At 41.2% G+C, this 16885-nt stretch overlaps 1 protein-coding gene across 3 annotated transcripts in view; it reads left to right on the top strand.

Moving 5' to 3' along the window:
- The window catches only part of TBC1D30 (TBC1 domain family member 30), a 104841-nt gene that overhangs the window by 70696 nt on the left and 17260 nt on the right, over positions 1–16885 (top strand). For all 3 annotated transcript variants that reach the window (XM_055579701.1, XM_055579699.1, XM_055579704.1), the window contains 4 exons: positions 1040–1225; positions 7030–7198; positions 9480–9648; positions 14281–14386. In XM_055579701.1, the coding sequence (XP_055435676.1) occupies positions 1040–1225; positions 7030–7198; positions 9480–9648; positions 14281–14386 (630 nt within the window). The remainder of the gene's footprint in view (positions 1–1039; positions 1226–7029; positions 7199–9479; positions 9649–14280; positions 14387–16885) is intronic.

Genomic DNA, 16885 nt, shown 5'->3' on the forward strand with positions numbered 1-16885 from the left:
TTATTTTATATGAGTACATTACGTGTGATGCTAAGCTGAGGTTTTAAAAGGAAAGTTGTTTCATGTAAAGTTTGGTCACCAGAAGTTGGCTAATGTTTTGGCAGATTTGAAAATATTTTTTTTCAGGAGCAAATACTAACTAAAAAGAGCTATATTTTCATCTTACTTGGTGTATTTCAGACAAGTTTCAAAAAAAAATGAAATTTTATACTGTAATATGCTTGAAAAGCCTCTGTATTATGCACATTTGAGTTGTTTGTTTGGAATTTCAGTATGTGTTCCCTAGAGATGAAGTATTCCATATTTGAAATACTTTCTTTATATTTAAGTGGTGAGTTAAGGCAATGCATGTTTTATAAGAATCATGTTCTTAGAATCTTTTTTTCTCGTTGAAATGAATGTCACTAAAATGAATATGTCCTGAAAATCATAGTCTCTGCTTGATAATTATAGGTATTGCCTTCATTATATATTAAAGCACAGCAAATGTTTCTGTCCTTTTATACATATTTATCAAACAACTTGGACAGAATGATTTTTCTGTGTCTTTTTGGTACTGGTTGCATTTTGCTCCTGAATACTATTTGGAGTTTTGATAGCTAAATATTTATATATATATGTGTGTGTGTGTGTGTGTGTCTTTTTTTGATAGAAAGAAATAATGTTAGCATCTATCATACATGTGTTGAAATGATTTGTTTTATTTGAGATGCAACATTAAAATAAACTGTCAATTTATTTGAAAGCCTAATGTTATATTTGTTAATTCTGAGGATCTTTTTGTGTTAACTCTGGAAATACTTTTGGTAGAAAATTTGCCTGACTGAAATTTCCCTTGAAAATGCCTCAGCATATTAGAAAACTAAAAGATACAAGCTTTGGTCTATGTATATAAGTTGCTTATATATTTTAAAAAACCAAAATCCATTTTGATAGTCTGACTTAATGCTGAGACAAAGAAAAAAACGAAAGTTTTTTTTTCTTTTAGAGAGAGCATAAGGAGTTATTTTAAAAAGTATTGTTTCCCCTCTCATTTTAGGATCTCCACCGCACAGGCTGCAGTTCGTACTGTGGCCAGGAGGCCGAGCAGGACAGGGTCGTGTTGAAGCGCGTCCTTCTGGCTTATGCCCGATGGAACAAGAATGTCGGGTACTGCCAAGGCTTTAACATCCTGGCTGCACTGATTCTGGAGGTGGTGGAAGGCAACGAAGGCGATGCTCTGAAAGTGAGTATCAGACTCTGAAGAAGGCAACTGACATTCTTCAGAGAGTGAAATACTAGAACTGTGGTTTCTCTTCCCTGATGCCCCACCTCCTTCCAAAGTATTTACTGTATCTTTCTAATTATCCATGATTTCCCCAGGTTAAAGCTCACAGGACAAACTTCTGTAGCTGCCAAATTTGAGGAGAATGATTATGTTTTTAGCTCCCTTATGAGAAATGTAAGGACATATATATGTGTGTGTGTGTGTTAGTTGCTTAGATGTGTTCGACTCTCTGCAACCCCATAGGCTGTAGCCCACCAGGCCCCTCTGTCCATGGGATCCTCCAGGCAAGAATACTGGAGTGGGTTGCCATTTCTGTCTCCAGGACACACATATATATTTATGGCTTTTTGAGGATGAGGGTGGGGGAACAGATCTTTCTTTCTCTCTTTCTCTGTCTGGTGTGCAGCATGTGGGATCTTACTTCCCCAACCAGGTATTGAATCCATGTTCCCTGGGTTGGGAGCTCGGAGTCTTACACTGGACCACCAGAGAAATCCCTGAGACATCATATTTTTAAACCAAGTTCAGTACTACTTATATTGATTACCCAGTGCTGCATAGCAAATCAGTTGCTTCAAACAGCAAATGTGTATGATATTTCTTTGAGTCAGGAATCTGGGCAGAGCTTAGCTGGCTCGGGGTCACATTATCGTGGTATTCAAACTCTCAGCTAGGGCTTTAGTTTCATCCAAAGGCTCAATTGAGTGGGAAGAGCACTGGCCTCCAAGTTCATTCATGTGATCCTTGGTAAGATTTCATTCCCCACAGATGGCTGGACTGAGGGCCTCAGTTTTTTGCTGGATGTTGTTCTCTGCTTTGTGGGCCTTTCCGTTGTGCAGCATGGTGGCTGGCATTCCTTAGAGCGAGCAAGAGAGTAAAAGAGAACGAGCAAGTCAGAGGAGACTATGTTACAGATCTGCAGCCTAGTATTAGAAGTGACATTCCATCACTTTTGCCATGTTTTATTTTTTTAATTTATTTTTAATTGGAGAATAATTGCTTTACAATGTTGTGTTGGTTTCTGCCGTACATGAATCAGCATAAGCATACACATGTCCCCTTCTCCTTGCACCTCCTTCCCAACTCCCACCCCATCCCACCCCTCTAGGTTGTCACAGAGCACCAGGTTGAGCTCCCTGTGTCACACAGAAACTTCTGCCATGTTTTACTTATTAAAAGTCACTCACTAGGTCCAGCTCCTATTTAAAGGCAAGGGCTTATACAAGAGTGTGACTGTCAGCAGGTATAGATTCTGGGGGCATGCTTTAAATTGCCTTATTTGTTATACTTAATTCTGGTTGGTTCTTCTTCTTTTTTTTTTTTTTTTTTGATGTTGACCATTTTTAAAGTTTTTAATGAATTTGTTACAGTATTGCTTCTGTTTTATGTTTTGTTGGTTTTTTTTTTGGCCCCAAGGCATATGGGATCTTAGCTCCCCAACTAGGCATTGAGCCTGTACCTCTTGCATTGGAAGATGAAGTCTTAACCACTGGACAACCAGGGAAGTCCCTGGTTGGATCTTCTTAACAGGTTGCTTTCATATCTGGGGTGAGGTATGAAGGAAATAGGCTGCAAGTGAATGTCTGCTGAAAGGTGCTTGTGTGGAGAAAGGCTATGAAAGTGAATGATATGTCTTATTTTTTAATCTTGGATGTCTAGGGCCTTTTTTTAGTTAAAAAATTTCTGGAAACATTTTGAGATGGGACGCTCGTAAGTTAAACTTGTAGGTCTGAATCTGACGCAGTGAGTCACCACAAAGAGTCTTTATGAGAAATGAAGGATTTCAGGTGTCGAGGATGGCCACTGCCTTATTTGCTTGGGGTAATATACGGTTGCTAATTCGTATTTGAACCCTGAAACTGTTGTTGATTGCAGTGTTGTGTGATGGATGAGATAAATACTTAGTCTTTGTATTCAAGGTCCCACTCCTCCCAATTCTGTTTAATTATAGTGCATTCCTTAGTGATAGTCTCAGTAACTCACTTAATGTCATATGGAAAAATGAACACATTTTTCTCTTGGTTGTATGCACATTGTGTTGAAATTAATTATAAATCCATCCTGACATGATCTCAATCTGTATTCACCCTCTCAGACTTTCCATTCATGTATTTAAGGAAGCAGCTTTGAAGCTACTTGCATATCACATAGTTAGGGGTGGAAGAGGGGGAGGCAGTGGCAAATCAAATACATGAGTTTAGAACATTTTTTATTAAAAGCAATTTTGTTTACTCATTCTGTATGCTTTACTCCATTTTTTCCCCAGGTGTAATTTGCACGACTATGGAATGAGAGCTGTTTAGTTGAAAAGCTGAAATGAACAATTCTGGTTAGAGAGTAGGGTGGAGAGGTTTGGGATATGGGATGTACATGCCAATCAAATCATGAATCTCAGTGACGCTTGAGAAGCTAAAAATTCACATAAAAAGATGAATTAGACAAAGCTGAGGAACTGAATATTTATATTTCTGCTTCTAAGAAAATGAACTCTGTGGAATGAAATGACATCATCATCATTTGGGAATCTTGTGGTTAGACATTCAGTATGCAGAGGAAGGTTGGGTTCCTGAAGACAGTTCTTATGCTAAGGGAAATATTGGATGTCAATGTTTTTCCAGGGGCTATTTTGGCCTTGGTAAGTTTTAGTTAATAGGGAAATAAATAGTTTATCAGAGTAGGTAAACCATTTTTCCTGATTTTTTGCATTTATTGTTTTTTCTTAGTAACTTAGGTTTTTAAAATAGTAAAAAACAGAGTTTTGAAAATAGTTACAAACAAAGATTTAACTGTTTGTTAAAAATTTGAAGCTTCCCCATTATTTTTTTAATACTTCATTTTAAGGAGCAGTTTCAGGTTGAAATCAAAATTTAGAGGAAGAAACAGAGATTTTCCATATACCTGCTGCCAGTGCAGGAGACATAAGAGATAGTGGTTGGATCCCTGGCTCAGGAAGATCCCCTGGAGTGGGAAATGGCTACCCACTCCAGTATTCTTACCTGGAAAATTCCATGGACAGTGGAGCCTGGCAGGCTCCCAGTCCATGGGGTTACAAAGAGCTGGACATGACCAAGCAACCGAGCTTGCACGCACACTTAATTCTTTTCAGTGATGAATAATATTCCATTTTCTGGACCCACTGGAGGACATCTTGGTTGCTTCCAAGTTTTGGTAATTATGAATAAAGCTGCTATAAAAATCCACATGCAGGTTTCTATGTGGATATGTTTTCATCTCCTTTTGCTAAATCCCAAGGAGTACGATTGCTGGAGTGTATGATAAGAGTGTGTTTAATTTTATAAAAAACTGTTAAACTGTCTTACAAAGTGACTTTACCAGTTTGCATTCCTACCAGCAAATCTAGAGTTCTGGTTACTCAGTATCCTTGCCAGCATTCAGTGTTGGCAGCATTCTAAATTTTGGCCATTGTAATACGTGTATAGTGGTATCTCATTGTTTTAATTTGAATTTCTCTGATGACTGTGATATGAAGCATCTTTTCATAGCTTATTTGCCATCTGCATATCTTCTTTGGTAAGGTATCTGTCAAGGTCTTTGGTCCATTTTTTAATTGGATTGCTTGTTTTCTTATAATTGTTGAGTGTTAAGAGTTCTTTGTCCATTTTGGGTGACAGTCCTTTGTCAGATGTGTCTTTTCAAATATTTTCTCCCAATCTCTGGCTTGTCTTCTAATCTTCTTGACAGTGTCTTTCACAGAACAGAAGTTTTAAATTTTAATAAACTCTAGCCTACCAAGTATTTCTTTCATGGATTGTGCCTTTGTTATTTTATATAAAAAATCATTCCCATATCCAAGGTCATCTAGGCTATATTTATCTCCTATGAGTTTTATAGTATTGTGTTTTACATTTAGGTCCATGATCCCTTTTGACTTACATTTTGTGGAGAGTGTAGGGTTGTTCCAGCACCACTTGTTGAGGAGACTGTCTTTGTTCCACTGCCATTATTTATCCTATTTTTTTTTTAAATCTAATGTTTGTTCTTTGAAATACAGGAGTGGGTGGAGCAACATAACTGGCTCTTATGTCTTATGTTCGACTTTGAGATGCCTCTGGACAGAGAATTTCATTGGGTCAGATGAATTACTGTGATAATTGGAATTTTTTTTTCTAGTTTTCATATAATTTTGAGGGATTGTAATCTTTTCATAAAACCTTATAAATTCATTTATATAAATCATAAAAATCTTTATTGGTATTATGTAACTTACTCTAGATGAAAAGTGCAATAATTGACTGTTACCTATAAATTTTGTCTTTGTGATCCCATCAGTTCCTCTTCTTCTTATCTGTAGAGTATGAGGTCCCTGACAGAGCCCTCTGCTCTGCTAAAAATCTGTCCTCCCCCTGAACTGGCCTGGCTCCTCAAGGACTTCCTCCCTCCACACAAGCTGAATATACTGCTTTTATTGCTAAGCTCTTATTTCTAGGGTGATGATACATATACCTGGTAAATTCTGTGTGTAAGAAAGCTAAAGTGATTCCCTGGACGGGTCACTCCTGTAATATAGGCTTCAGGGAGGCCTTTTTGAGAGGATATTCCCACCCTTGTTGACTTAGTCAAAACTATGACCCTGAAAGTAGAAGTTACAAGTCAAGGATGAGAGAAAAATGGGCCCTTGGCAGATCTGGGAGATAATTTTTTTAAAATAGTATTTTGTGAAAAAATATGAGACAGCTACTTCTCCATCACTGTATAGGGCCAGCTATGATTTTGCTCTTAATTTTGCTTTTCCTGTATTCTGGGAAATGTGTAAGTCATCTAGGGATGAGGGCATTAACAGGGCATTCAAGCTGACAGGGAAAGGACCAGAGATTGACATATAGAACTCAGGTGTATTTTTCTGGGTCTCTCCAGTGGTTCTTGACATCTTAGAAAAGATAACCACAAATAGAAAAGTTAGGATGAAAACAGTAATTTGAAGAATATGAGGCAGTCTCATCTGATTTTAAAAGCACCATATGCTCAAAACAAAAATGTACCATTTGTTGCATTGTCCCAGGAGAGAAAGTGGACAAAAAGCTGACATCGGTTGTTCAAAAACTCAGGTTGATGGTCAGTGAATCTTGCGATCGACTGCTGTCGGGATATTCCATGATGGCCCAGCTGTGAGTTTTCAGATTAAGGTTGTGAAATTGCATTGATATCAAGGAGCTGACCTTGAGATTTCTTCTGGATGCTGAGAAAGCTTGAGCTCCATGGCTTGTCAGAGGGAGGCTGAGGATTATATCATCACAGCTACTACCAGGATGAACTCAGGTCTAGTGGCCCAGCTAAAAATTTTAGACAGCAGCAGATTTGGGGTCAGAGTGAGTTAAACCAGAGGTCCCCAGCCTTTTTGGCAGCGGGGACTGGTTTCATGAAAGACAGTTTTTCCATAGGTGGGGCTTGGGCAGAGGAGATGGTTCAGGCCATAACATGAACAATGGGGAGCGGCAGATGAAGCTTCACTCGCTCTCCCACTGCTCACCTTGTGTGTGGCCAGATTCCTAACTGGCCAAGGGCTGGTGCCAGTCCATGGCCCTGGGGTTGGGGACCCCTGACGTAGACAATTATGCCACCTGCTCCTTACCTTGAAGTGGAGAGGAGCCTTGAAAATCCAGAACATTTGGTGCTGACACGTGTAAAGAATGGTGTGCTTTGGCTAACTGTCTTTTGCCAATTTGAATATGTTCTATGTAGGACGTGTTGGTATAGCAAGCAGTTTTTGTGAAGCAATCTTATTCTATATCTTTTTTCTTCAGATTATGATTTACCTTATTGACAAGGTACTTCCTGAAAGCTATTTTGTCAACAATCTCCGGGCACTGTCCGTGGATATGGCTGTCTTCCGAGACCTCTTGAGACTGAATCTCCCTGAATTATCTCAGCACCTGGATGCTCTTCAGAAAACTGCAAACAAGGAGAGTGGAGGTAGTGATGATTCGATGCTATTATACCTTTGAAAGTAGTTTACTTTTCTGATACCACTGTACCTATGAGCCTAAACCTTGAATGGTGAAACATGGTTTCAGATATTTCATTTGGTCAGAGCTTGGTGCAGTGAAAGATTTCTAGAGAACAAAAACAGAAATAAAAACAAAACCCAAATGGAGGGCCAGATGTTGAATCTCTAACTGGTTATGGTTAAGAAGTCAGTCAGGAACCTCACCAGTACCAGCTCACCAACTATATACTGTACTCTAGGTAAAGAATGGTATCCATGCCTTGCTATCAGTTAAACTGCTGTAAGTTGGCATCAAAACTATAGGAGTTCTTTAAAATTGAACTACAGGTACAGCTTGGCCGAACCTGTGGTTTTGCTTCAACCATTGAGGTTATGGAGAGTAGAATATGTATTTTCATAAAGTTGTAGGAGATAAAAGCAGTCCTTTGGGCTGAGATGTTTAATGCTCCTTTTATTCATTCATGTGAAGTGAAGGATATTTAGACTTCAGATCAGATCAGATCAGTCGCTCAGTCGTGTCCAACTCTTTGTGACCCCATGAATCGCAGCACGCCAGGCCTCCCTGTCCATCACCAACTCCCGGAGTTCACTCAGACTCACGTCCATCGAGTCAGTGATGCCATCCAGCCATCTCATCCTCTGTCGTCCCCTTCTCCTCCTGCCCCCAATCCCTCCCAGCATCAGAGTCTTTTCCAATGAGTCAACTCTTCGCATGAGGTGGCCAAAGTACTGGAGTTTCAGCTTTAGCATCATTCCTTCCAAAGAAATCCCAGGGCTGATCTCCTTCAGAATTTAGACTTACTTGAGATGAATGGACCAGTTCTTACTGGAGAAGGGCTCTCTTGGCCTCCAGGTAGAATCTGAGCCCTGAAGGAAGGGACTGGGTTGATTAAGGTGGCAATGGAGATGGCTCTGCAAGTGGCTGAGTCTCTGCCATCTAGTTGGCATCACCAGCTTCCCAAGCACCCAAGCTTGTAGCTGTTGTCATCCCCACTTCTTGCACTTCTCCAGATACCAAAAATACGATATTTGCTATGTTTTCTTTAAAAGGCTGTCAGTTCCTGACCCATGAATTTAAATCTGGGAAAATCTGAAAGGGTTTTGAGGACCTCATCTATGATTAAAATACACTGGAAATTATAGTGACACCCAGGTGTCTCTAAGCATTTTCTTCCAAGTAGTTGGAGTAATCTTATTTAATTTGGCGGTGCAGTATACTTGTGCACCTGTGAGGATTTCATAAAGCTTCCAGCAAGACCAGATTGGCCTGTTCCAGAGTCAGACACACTTCACTGGGCTCCACATTTGCCCAAATGCCTTGGTGACCTTAGATACTAGCCTGTGAACAAAGATACTCCTTTGTAGGTAAGAAGGAAGAAAGTGGATACAGGAGGACAGATCTTGTTTTGCTTGTACTTGGGTAAATGTACCTTCTGACTGTAATTTGGAGAAAGGATTAGTCTAGTATCTAAATTTTTATATTTCATTAAAATATATGCTTATGCAATCATAATGGGAAGTGGGAGAAGACTCTCTTGTTTTAGTGACTTTGGAAAGTTCAAAGTGAGCTGGATCCCAGATCTTTAAAATGGAATGTAGTTTAGTTAAAAATATTTTAAAATGTCACTTTGCTTAATCTCCAAGTATTTGGGGATTTTCCAGCTTTCTTTCTGTTATTGATTTCTGATTTAATTCCATTGTGGTCTGAGGACTATGGATAAATTAACAAGTAAACAAGTAATTGCTTATGAGCAATTTTATTTTTATCAGCAGCATTTGAATAAAAGTAGGTTTTAGGAGGTTTTGGAAATCAGCTTTTACTTTTGAGTGGTTAAAATCCTTTCTTTTATCCTGTTTTTGATAGGGAGAGCATCCTCCTTGATTTTCAGTGCCCCACAGTAGGTACACTTAAATTAAATTTTAGGTTAAGATTTCTGAAATGTCACAAAGAATTTGTGAAGTTCATAGTATTGCGATTTTTATTAAACACACCTATGTTCTCCCCCTACCCCCACCCAAATAAAGAAAGAACAAGAATTTAGAGAGATTAAAAAAAAGCAGCCATAACATACTGGGTTGGCCAAAAAAACTTCTTTTGGTTTTTCCTGTAAGATGTTATGGGAAAACCCAAATGAACTTTTTGGCCAAGCTAATATTTGAGTGGACATGAGAGATTGAAAGCGGGTATTTTCATATCTTGCACACCATCAATTCTGCAGAAATGTAGAGTGTTTTTTTAAATTTCAGGTGGATATGAGCCTCCACTGACCAATGTCTTCACGATGCAGTGGTTTCTGACTCTCTTCGCTACGTGTCTCCCTAACCATACAGTTTTAAAGATTTGGGATTCAGTTTTCTTTGAAGGTTCGGAAATCATCCTACGGGTGTCGCTGGCTATCTGGGCAAAGTTGGGAGAGTAAGTAATTTCCCCTTCCTGTTCTGTACTGTGGTGTGAGAGCCTTACAGCGCTTTTGTTCTCCAATGTTTATGCATCAATATTTATCAATATTTAAATCAATATTCATCAATATTTAAATGTGAGGAAAAGAGAAAGTTGTGAATGCTTGGCAATTGCTTTTGCCTTCTGAACGCTCTGTCGGCTCATCGGTGAATGTTGGGGGCAAGTGGAAGCTGTTTCAGAGAAGGGGGCAGGCTGTTTCAGGCCTGGAGTTCTCCTCCTCCTCAGTGCTGGCGTCCTGGCAGGTCCACACTGTTGGCATCTTTCCTAACCCTGGTTGTGGAGAGGGAGAGGGACTTAGGTGGAAGAGGAATTGAAAGATCTGGAGACAGCTGTGTGGGTTTGTTGGTTAAGACTGCAATTTGGCTTATGTTTGAGTCTTTATAATTATTTTGTTGTTCAGTCGCTCAGTCGTGTCTGACTCTTTGTGACCCCATGGACTGCAGCACGCCAGGCTTCCCTGTCCTTCACTATCTCCTGGAGTTTGCTCAAACTCATGTCCATTGAGTCAGTGATGCTATCCAACCATCTTATCCTCTGCTGCCCGCTTCTTCTCCGGCCCTCAATTTTTCCCAGCATCAGTGTCTTTTCCAGTGTGTTGGCTCTTCACATCCAAAAGTATTGGAGCTTCAACTTCAGCATCAATCCTTCCAGTAAATATTTAGGGTTGGTATTTTGTAGAATGTGATAAAATTAAATGAGATACTATGTATAAAGGTATCTAGCATGGTGCCTGGTGCCTAGTCAATAGTAGAACACATGGAACTTCTTTCCTTTCATCAAGAGTTAATTCCATTTGAAATCTATTACCACCAAACAGATTTCACTTACATTCTTGTCTAGTATCAGGGCTGAAAACACTAGGGTATTTTCACCCATCTCTAATGTATTATGACTATTACATTAAATATCTGCCTTTGGGTAATGGGAGAGACATCAGGATGAAATTGTTACAGTTAACTGAACATGCAGAAAAGTTTTTAATGTTTCTTTCCTAGAGCTATTTTTAAATGACTTGAGTGGGTGCTGTAGACAACAGGTTAGAGAACTTATAAATCACTTCCAGTGTTTTGTTTCAGAAACCTCTTAAGTAGCCTTTTTATTGATGGGAAGTTGTTTCCTGAGAGACTTGCAGCATTTTTTAATTTTGTAAGAAAAATCCACCAACTAACAATTCAGGGATTAAAAAAAAAACATTGTTGTGTGGAAGTGTCTTTAAATATCATGTAGCAATCTCCTCTGCCTTTGTTTCACTGCAGATAGCTTTTCAGTGAGGCAAATAAATTCACCTGTGGGGGATTTGTTGTGACATTTACATACCTGTTTACTTTCTTCCCATGTCAGCCTTTTTCTGCAGTCGTGTATTTCCAGCCTACTCCTTCGCAAACTGAGCATTGGTAGTTTCTCTATTACCAGTATCACACTCTAGCCGTCGTGATAGTTGCTGAATAATTAGCTTATAGGATTAAAATACTACAGCACTTGATTGTATGCTGGGTTGATTCTAGTCCCCTTTTTGTTAGTTCTTAATTATGGGGCAGGAGGAAAAGAGGTGGTTCTTATTTTATTCCTATCTACTCTACCCATTATCTATCAGAATTTATTAATATGGTCATCCCAGGGATGTCACACTATTGAAATAATAATAGCTACACTTAATATCCAATATTCACAGAGTGCTTGCAATGGACAGGCATGATTCTAAGCACTGTAGATGTAAAATTAACTCATTTAATCTCACTGTCATCCTAGGAGGTAGGTTCTGTTATCATCCCCATTTTACAGATGTCATCACTGAGGCACAAAGAACTTAAGGAAATTGCCCCACGTCACCCAGTTTGTAAGTGGAGAGACCTGATTTTGAGCGTGGGTACCTTGGCTCTATTATCTGTGCTTCTAATAATGTGAATCTACTGATTATAAATGGCTCCTGAAGTTCAGGAATCTGTGAGTTAGACTGGTAGAATTTTAAATGTTTCAGAGTTTTTGCTCATTATAATTTCACATGTTTTGAGCATTTAGTGAAAGGAAAGGCAACTAACAAACAACATCAAGGGCCTGCAGTCATTATGTTAAGATTAAACACATTATCTTACTCACTTCTCCCCACAACCCCATGACGTAGGTAGGATTATTCTCCCTGTCTTTTCAGGCGAGAAAATTGCCCCAGGAAGGCTGACTAATTAGTTCAAGGTCCCACAGCTAGTGAGTAGAGCTGGGATTTAGCCCTGGATCTTTCTGACTCCCGGGCCTGTCGTCTTCCCCACAGCCTGTCCATTGGAAAAGTCCTGAACATCATGCAGATGATCTCTGGGTCATGTGTACCTCAGTGACATCAGGGCTTCATGTGTGCGTATCCATGGGCCCTTCCCATCATCTTGATTCTGCAACGTGAAATTTCCTCCTCTGCTCATACAAGGGCACTTGTGGAATGTGTAAGCTGTCGACCATCAGCAGTCTCAGTGGCATATCTTTCACGTGTCCTTTCTTCTCTGACCTAACTGCCTTGGCTTCTTCCCTCATTGCCTCATGCCTGGCACAGCCCTCCATGGCCTTCCATCACACCCTACACTTGCCATGCCGCCTCGGGGGCAACCTTGCCAATGCCATGTCTGTTTCCACACTCTCTGTTAAAGGCCTTTCCGTGACTCTTGTCCTGAGAGGGCTCAGCAGGCAGATGAGGCCTTTGCGATTTGCTCTCTGCACCTCTCTACCTTCAGCTTCCCTAGTGGCTCAGTGGTAAACAGGAGACAAGGGTTCGATCCCTGGGTCGAGAAGATCCCCTGAAGGAGGAAATGGCAACCCACTACAGTATTCTTGCCTGGGAAATCCCATGGACTGAGGAGCCTGGCGTACTGCAGTCCAGGGGGTCACAAAAGAATTGGACACGACTAAGCAGCTAAACCTCCAGTACTCTTGCTTGGAAAATCCCATGGACGGAGGAGCCTGGTAGGCTGCAGTCCATGGGGTCGCTAAGAGTCGGACACGACTGAGCGACTTCACTTTCACCTTTCACTTTCATGCATTGGAGAAGGAAATGGCAACCTACTCCAGTGTTCTTGCCTGGAGAATCCCAGGGACGGGGGAGCCTGGTGGGCTGCCGTCTGTGGGGTCGCACAGAGTCAGACACGACTGAAGCGACTTAGCAGCAGCAGCAAGCAACTAAACACCACCACCACCCTCCGCTCTCTCTGGCTACCCCCAGCCATACAGCCACCCCCACTGTGATCCGTGGACCTACATGCATTTCCCAGGTAAGGCCTTCTGTCTCCTGTATCCACGTGTTTGGGATGCTTTTTCCTCCTTGTCAATCTGGAGAATATTTATCAAAACTCACCTTAAACATTACTTCTCTTCCTCACTCTCCACCTGGCCCCCAGGATAAACTTAACCACTTTTCAATTTATGCCCACATGCTGCTCTAAGTTTTTGCATCAGCACTTCAACAGTTTATTTCATTTATTTACCTACATGATTGTGGCAGTGTGATTTGAACAGAACTCTAGAGCCTGAAGTTTTCCCAGGATCATATTTTTTTTTGACTGGCTTTATGGCGATCCCCCAACCTTAGCATATGTCAAAGAGTATGTCTTATGATTGGTAAGGCAAGTAGTTTTTCTGCTATGCAAAGAATGACATAATAGATAAAACAAATACCCAGGTCTCTGCTTTGGGTAATTCCTTTTTCTTCCCTCTCTAGAAGAAGAATTAAAGTTGCACCTGTCTCACAGGATGGCAGGTGACAGTCTTTATTTATCTGTTGAAGCAAATGCAAGAAACAAGGTGTAACTGCTATGTTTAAAACGGATAACCAGCGAGGACCTACTATACAGCACATGGAACTCTGCTCGATGTTGTGTGGCAGCCTGGATGGGAGGAGAGTTTGAGGGGGAATGGATACATACATACATACATACATACATACATACATACATACATACATGGCTGGGTCCCTTCAGTGTTCACCTGAAACTATCACAGCATTGTTAATCAGCTGTACCCCAATACAAAATAAGAAAAAAAAATATAACAGGGTGTAATAGCCAGCTAGCAGCAGTGTCCTGAGAAGACTGGAAAGACTGTGAAAATATCCTGAGGACTGATGAAATGTGCAGATAAAGTTCTTGTGTGTTTCATCTTTCATTTCTACCGTGGTTTGGTTTCAGTCTGTCAATGGTACTGCTGTTTGCAAATTGAGAGCAACAGATTCCCTCCAGGGGATAATTGTTCTTGGGTACCCAATTTCTTAGTTATTATTTCTGATCAGTGATGGGTGTTCAGATGTGTAGAAGGTGTCACGTGGGAGCAATAAAAATGCCACAGGTGGAGCTGTGAGTCAGGAGAGTGGTATAGCAAAGAGAGGAACTCACCCTGGAATAAGGACCACTGTGTTGACCTTCCAGTTTTTAAAATCTTTTCTCTGCCTACCACAGGCTGTACTGTGAGTGTAATCATAGGATTTTGACTTCCGTTGATTGCTAACTTGGTTGATTTGATGGCAAGGGAAAACATGTCTAATTGTGCCTGCAGCGTGTGCCTGATAGCAGGGGTCTCCTAAACAATTCCTTTTTCTGTCCTTTCTTTATCTAGGCAGATAGAATGTTGTGAGACAGCAGATGAATTCTATAGCACCATGGGGCGCCTTACCCAGGAGATGCTAGAGAATGATCTTCTGGAAAGCCATGAACTCATGCAGGTGAGTGGGCAATGCCTGCCCCGCTTGGCTCAGGGGACCCCAATACCTTGAGAACAAGCAGAGGAAGGAAGAAATGAATAATGGATATTTATTATGACTTTCATTAAACAATGTTATATTGCAATTGTGGCTCAAATAAAGCTGAAAAGTTTTTTAAAAAACCAGAAAATGCAATACAAAACAAACAAACAAAAAACCCCATCAGAGCACCGGCCCCCATCACCAACAAATCCCCAGGCGCTTATTCTGGATCTGATTCTTAGCCTTAAAGGAAGACTGGTGGGGAGAAATAATTATTTCTGGGAAGGAATTACTGAGGATCAAAAGAAGATTATTCTACTTCTCATTTTGGTCTATTTGTTTTGTCCACATCTGCAACTCATATTTTTACATAGGAATCATAAATTTCAAAATCTCCAACTTGAAGGGTTTTGTTACTTTCTGGCATGTTACTGTATCTCAACATCATACTGGGCAAGTCATTAAAAATGGCAGTGAGTGTAGAAGAGATAGCACTGTGTCTTCCATTAGGCTCTATAACATGATTTTTTTCTCAGTCTTCTCCTGGGCTTCTGATGACATCTCTTCCAGGTTCTTCCTTCATTCTGCAAACTAACCAGCAGTGGTTCTTGTCCAAAGTTGTTGTTGGGCGTTGGTTCCTTCTTTCTCTGTCGTGCCTCTCTCTTGCTTTTTTAAAGTTTCAACTTTAATGTTGGGTTCCACGCCTGAGGTCATTTTGGTGGCTGGGGCCCAGTCAACGAGTTAGAAAACAAAGACCCAGGCCCTCATTTAGGACTTGAGAAGAGGTTTTATTTCTCTCCTCATCTCCTGGCACCTCCACCTGCTTCTCGGAACTCCTCACTTTTAGCAGAAAGCTGCCCAAGTTGTTGAGAATACTGACTACCCGGTAGAATTTCCCTGAGCATTTCTATTTTTTATTTCACCTTTTCTTTGCATTCTCGTCTCTCCTTTCTTTCTTCCTCTCTGACTTAGAGCAGGAAGTATGCTATCTACACCAGACCTCTGTGCTCTGATTCCAGCTCTTGTCACACCTCCCGAGCCATTGCTTCCTTGCTTCTTCTCTCTTGTAGAGGGAAGTGTCTTTTATTAAACATTATTCTCATATACCACCTATGAGATCCTTTTCAGAGGTCCCCAATCTTTTTGGCACCAGGGACAGATTTTGTAGAAGACAAATTTTCCACAGACCAGGGTCAGGGGAGTGGTTTCAGGATGATTCAAGATTCAAGCATGTTATTAATTATGCACTTTATTTCTAATCTAATGCTGCCAGTGATCTGACAGGAAGTACCCTCTGTGGCCTGGGGGCTGGGGACCTGTGCTTGACATCCTGCAGAACTGCCTGATTCACGTGCCCCGGGCAGGACTCAGATCTCATCCCTTCTTCCTCACTCGTGAAACTTCAATGACTACTTATTACCTAAGGCACAGAGCGTGGGTTTTTCAGCTCATCAGCCAGTGCTCTTGACTGTCTGGCATTTACCTATCTTTTCAGCCATAGTTCCTGTTGTTCCCTTTTGTACCCTTGACCCAAGTCTAGGCAAGTCACACTGTCTTCCATGTTCCTGGAGCTACTGGGGGATATGCCTGCTCCACACCTTTGCTCCCTCTGTTCGGTCTCCCTCAGTCGCTTCACGTATTTCCCCGTTCAGTCTCTTCACGTGTTTCAGGCCTGCCTCCCTGTGAAAGTGCCAGTTCATGTGCCATCTCCTTCATGAAACTGTCATCAGTCAGTTCAGTTCAGTCGCTCAGTCATGTCCAACTCTTTGTGACCCCATGGACTGCAGCACACCAGGCCTCCCTGCCCATCACTAACTCCTGGAGTTTACTCAAACTTATGTCCATTGAGTCGGTGATGCCATCCAACCATCTCATCCTCTGTCATCCACTTCTCCTCCCGCCATCAATCTTCCCCAGCATCAGCGTCTTTTCAAGTGAGTCAGTTCTTTGCATCAGGTGGTCAAAGTATTGGAGTTTCAACTTCAGCATCAGTCCAGTCTCTGATAGGCTCAACTAAAAGCATCTCCTTCTTTGATTCACCAGGTTTTCCTTGTACCACTCTTGTGAGCCTTCATCACATTCTACCTTGATTTGAGGCTGGATTTTATTTCCTCAGTGATATTATGAATTCCTGGAGGACAGGGACTCTTTTCTCATAATATGTAGCACTTGACCTTCTCCTAGAAAGAAACAAGAAAGAAAGTGAAGTCGCTCAGTTGTGTCTGACACTTTGCGACCCCATGGATTGTAGCCTGCCAGGGTCCTTCGTCGATGGGATTTTCCAGGCAAGAATACTGGAGTGGGTTGTCATTTCCTTCTCCAGGGGATCTTCCCAACCCAGGGATCGAACCCAGGTCTTCTGCACTGCAGGCAGACTATTTACCATCTGAGCCACCAGGGAGATACTGCCTTCTCCTGCTGCTGCTGCTAAGTCGCTTCAGTCATGTCCGACTCTGTGCAATCCCATAGACGGCAGCC

Source organism: Bubalus kerabau, chromosome 1 (assembly GCF_029407905.1).
Source record: "Bubalus kerabau isolate K-KA32 ecotype Philippines breed swamp buffalo chromosome 1, PCC_UOA_SB_1v2, whole genome shotgun sequence".
NCBI classification, from domain to species: domain Eukaryota; kingdom Metazoa; phylum Chordata; class Mammalia; order Artiodactyla; family Bovidae; genus Bubalus; species Bubalus kerabau.